The sequence below is a fragment of the Sander vitreus genome, chromosome 23 (assembly GCF_031162955.1).
Source record: "Sander vitreus isolate 19-12246 chromosome 23, sanVit1, whole genome shotgun sequence".
In the NCBI taxonomy this organism is placed as follows: Eukaryota; Metazoa; Chordata; class Actinopteri; order Perciformes; family Percidae; genus Sander; species Sander vitreus.
This window is the reverse complement of record NC_135877.1, coordinates 23,156,949-23,160,686: the sequence shown is the minus strand read 5'-3', so window position 1 is coordinate 23,160,686 and position 3,738 is coordinate 23,156,949. Positions and strand designations below refer to the sequence as shown.

General features: G+C 33.4%; 1 protein-coding gene across 1 annotated transcript in view; it reads left to right on the top strand.

Moving 5' to 3' along the window:
* The window catches only part of vsx1 (visual system homeobox 1 homolog, chx10-like), an 11,370-nt gene that overhangs the window by 4,437 nt on the left and 3,195 nt on the right, over positions 1 to 3,738 (top strand). Inside the window, exons 2-3 of the mRNA XM_078243233.1 lie at positions 923 to 947; positions 3,697 to 3,738. The exon at positions 3,697 to 3,738 is cut by the window's right edge and continues 34 nt beyond it. Coding sequence (XP_078099359.1) covers positions 923 to 947; positions 3,697 to 3,738 — 67 coding nt within the window. The remainder of the gene's footprint in view (positions 1 to 922; positions 948 to 3,696) is intronic.

Below are 3,738 nucleotides of genomic sequence, written 5' to 3'. Positions count from 1 at the left end.
ATTTCGTATAAAGGCTGATGCATTCCTTTGTGTGGAGCTTTATAACCGTTTACAGAAACCATCGACAAACTGCCTTTCTTTATTCTTCTAAGTGTGTAAGAGTGCAGCTGCTCACCCGAAACACCATCTTATATATATATATATATATATATATATATATATATATATATATATATATATATATATATATATATATATATATATATATACGTTTTTAAGAGTGCAGCTGCTTTCTTTCCTTCAGTTAATATAGAAAATAACTCCCCAAAAAACCGTATTTCCCTTCTTTTATTCTTCCCAAATTGTATTAATGTGGAGCATTATAACCGTTTATGCATTTCTCCTCTTGTATTATATTATTACTTATATTCAAACTTTCTGTCTAAAATATGGCTTTCTTTCAACCAAATTGCTCAAAAATAACTCGGATGGTTCCATACACAGAACAGGCCAACATAGGTTTCTCTGATCTTAACTATTAGTCAAAATAATTCATTATTTCTCGTTTTTTTTAATCGAAAATGAGGTATAATTTATGTTTATTGACTAGGATTTCCATAAATAAGTGTTAAACTAGTGATTATTGGGAATGAGGTTGGCTAAGAAGATCATTTATACTTTATGCTTTATAAGAACAGACTGAGGACAACACGAGGGTTAAGCGTCAAAAACGTCGGAAATAATATTTCATAAATCGTGTATTCTCTGCAGACTGTGGAGGCCCAGAGACACACAGACTTACCTCGGCTCGGCCCGGCTCGGCTCGGCTCGGCCCGGCTCGGCTCGGCTCGGCCCGGCTTTCTATTCCTTCATACGTGTTTAAAAAGATGGAGCTTTATGAAGGTTATACCTTTGCAGAAAGCATCGAACAAAGCGTCAAAGGCGTCGAAAAAATAATACAACAATATTGCATTCTCTGCAGACTGTGGAGGCCCAAAGACACACAGGCTTAGTTCGGCTCGGCACGGCACGGCTCGGCTCTTTTAATCCTAATACTGCATCCTTTTTATTTTCTCCCAGAGCAGATTTATTTATTACCGTTAAAGCATCCGATGAACATCAGCAGCTGTCCGCTCTGCTATTCTTCCACAGGTGTTTGAACGTTGAGCTCCACACAGTCACGCGCTATACCTGCAGACCGTGCACGAGGCCCAGACCGTGCACGAGGCCCAGACCGTGCACGAGGCCCAAAGGCATCCTTTAGCTTTCTTTCAGTTTGTAGAAAGCATCGGGAAAAATAGAGTCAAAAATGTCAAAAAAAACTGCGAAAAAAACCTGTTGAAAGCATAAAAAAGACAGAAAAACGTTCAATAATCATAGAAACATAAAGTCAGGCTTTTATTCTTATATAATACTCTATATATCTACTATAATATCTCTGTTATGTTCTTTAATAGCGCAGCTTTATTACCTGTTATTTCCATCTCAATCCTCGTGATGTCTTCCCGTCGACCATCACACTTCTTTTTCTTCTGGGTCAAAATCTCAAATTAAAACTTATTTTGGTGACGTTTTTGTCACTTTTTTCCCCAAAATATTTCGTCGCTTTTTCCCGATGTTTTTGGTCACTTTTTTCCCCAACATTTTGGTCACTTTTTTTCCATTTTTTTTGTCACAAATGTCCGATGTTTACCGATGTTTACCGATGTTTTTCGTCGCTTTTTTTCCGACGTTCTTTGATCTTTTTTTTTTCTTCCAAACGCTATAACATTGAATAAAACACCCACATTCAATAACAGTAGTGATCTGATCATGTTTATGTATTTGACTTGTGAAGAGTAATAGTAATAGTGAGTAAAAGTTAGCAATAGTAGTAATAGTAATAGTAATAGTGAGTGATAGTTAGTAATAGTAGTAATAGTAATAGTAATAGTGAGTAAAAGTTAGCAATAGTAGTAATAGTAATAGTGAGTGATAGTTAGTAATAGTAGTAATAGTAATAGTAATAGTGAGTGATAGTTAGCAATAGTAGTAATAGTAATAGTGAATAGTAGTTAGTAATAGTAGTAATAGTAATAGTAATAGTGAGTGATAGTTAGCAATAGTAGTAATAGTAATAGTAATAGTGAGTGAGTTAGTAATAGTAGTAATAGTAATAGTAATAGTGAGTGATAGTTAGTAATAGTAGTAATAGTAATAGTAATAGTGAGTAAAAGTTAGCAATAGTAGTAATAGTAATAGTAATAGTGAGTGATAGTAATAGTAGTAATAGTAATAGTAATAGTGAGTGATAGTTAGCAATAGTAGTAATAGTAATAGTAATAGTGAGTGATAGGTAGTAATAGTAATAGTAATAGTGAGTGATAGTTAGTAATAGTAGTAATAGTAATAGTAATAGTGAGTGATAGTTAGCAATAGTAGTAATAGTAATAGTAATAGTGAGTGATAGGTAGTAATAGTAATAGTAATAGTGAGTGATAGTAATAGTAGTAATAGTAATAGTAATAGTGAGTGATAGTAATAGTAGTAATAGTAATAGTGAGTGATAGTTAGTAATAGTAGTAATAGTAATAGTAATAGTGAGTGATAGTTAGTAATAGTAGTAATAGTAATAGTGAGTGATAGTTAGTAATAGTAGTAATAGTAATAGTGAGTGATAGTTAGTAATAGTAGTAATAGTAATAGTAATAGTGAGTGATAGTTAGTAATAGTAGTAATAGTAATAGTGAGTGATAGTAATAGTAGTAATAGTAATAGTGAGTGATAGTTAGTAATAGTAGTAATAGTAATAGTGAGTGATAGTTAGTAATAGTAGTAATAGTAATAGTGAGTGATAGTTAGTAATAGTAGTAATAGTAATAGTAATAGTGAGTGATAGTAATAGTAGTAATAGTAATAGTAATAGTGAGTGATAGTAATAATAGTAATAGTAATAGTGAGTGATAGTTAGTAATAGTAGTAATAGTAATAGTAATAGTGAGTGATAGTTGTAGGGAACCATCCACGTTGTGTTTTTTGGACAGTTTGGTTGAAAGAAACCCAAATGTTGTGCTAGAGAAACATTATGAAAAGAGATTAGACCCGAGGCCAGCAGGAGGATTAATATAATAAAGGGAAAAGCTTTGATTCTGTCTGGGTTGATGACGCTCTCGGGGCTTTTTTTTTGGGTCTGTTTGAGTTTTTTTGGCTGAAATGAAAGATTGAGCTGCTCGACCTTTCTCTCTCTCTCTCTCTGAGTGTTTGATTTAAAACCCTTTCTCTCGCTTCCAGTTATTAAAACCGTTTCCATCTTTGTCCTGTTTCTCCATTTTATTATGATTTCGTTTTAAACTGTTTCCCTGCAGCCTAAAACCAAAATAAGAAGTCATTAATATCAGACTTTAAACTGCTCCATCAAAGACTGAAAGCTGGGTTTAGACTCCAGACGATCAAATGTTTCTCTGTCGGGAAAAAGGGACGAAAACGTTGAAAAAAACGACAAACATTAGGCAAAAACTTCAGAAAAAAGACAAAAAAATGCACACAAAACATCGAAATTGTGATAATTATTTAGTTTATAGATGTTGTGCTCTTTATCTTTCCTAATATGTCAAACATTATTAAAATAATGAGTCAGTCAGCTGGTTTTACCTAAAGAAAACTGCAGATGATGAAATGTTTCCTAATAAATAAATGTCTCTGTCTCTGTGTGTGTCTGTGTGTGTGTGTGTGTGTGTCTGTGTGTGTGTGTGTGTGTGTGTGTGTGTGTGTGTGTAGATGAAGAATGTCTCTCTGACAGAAACGACTCCAAAACCTCCC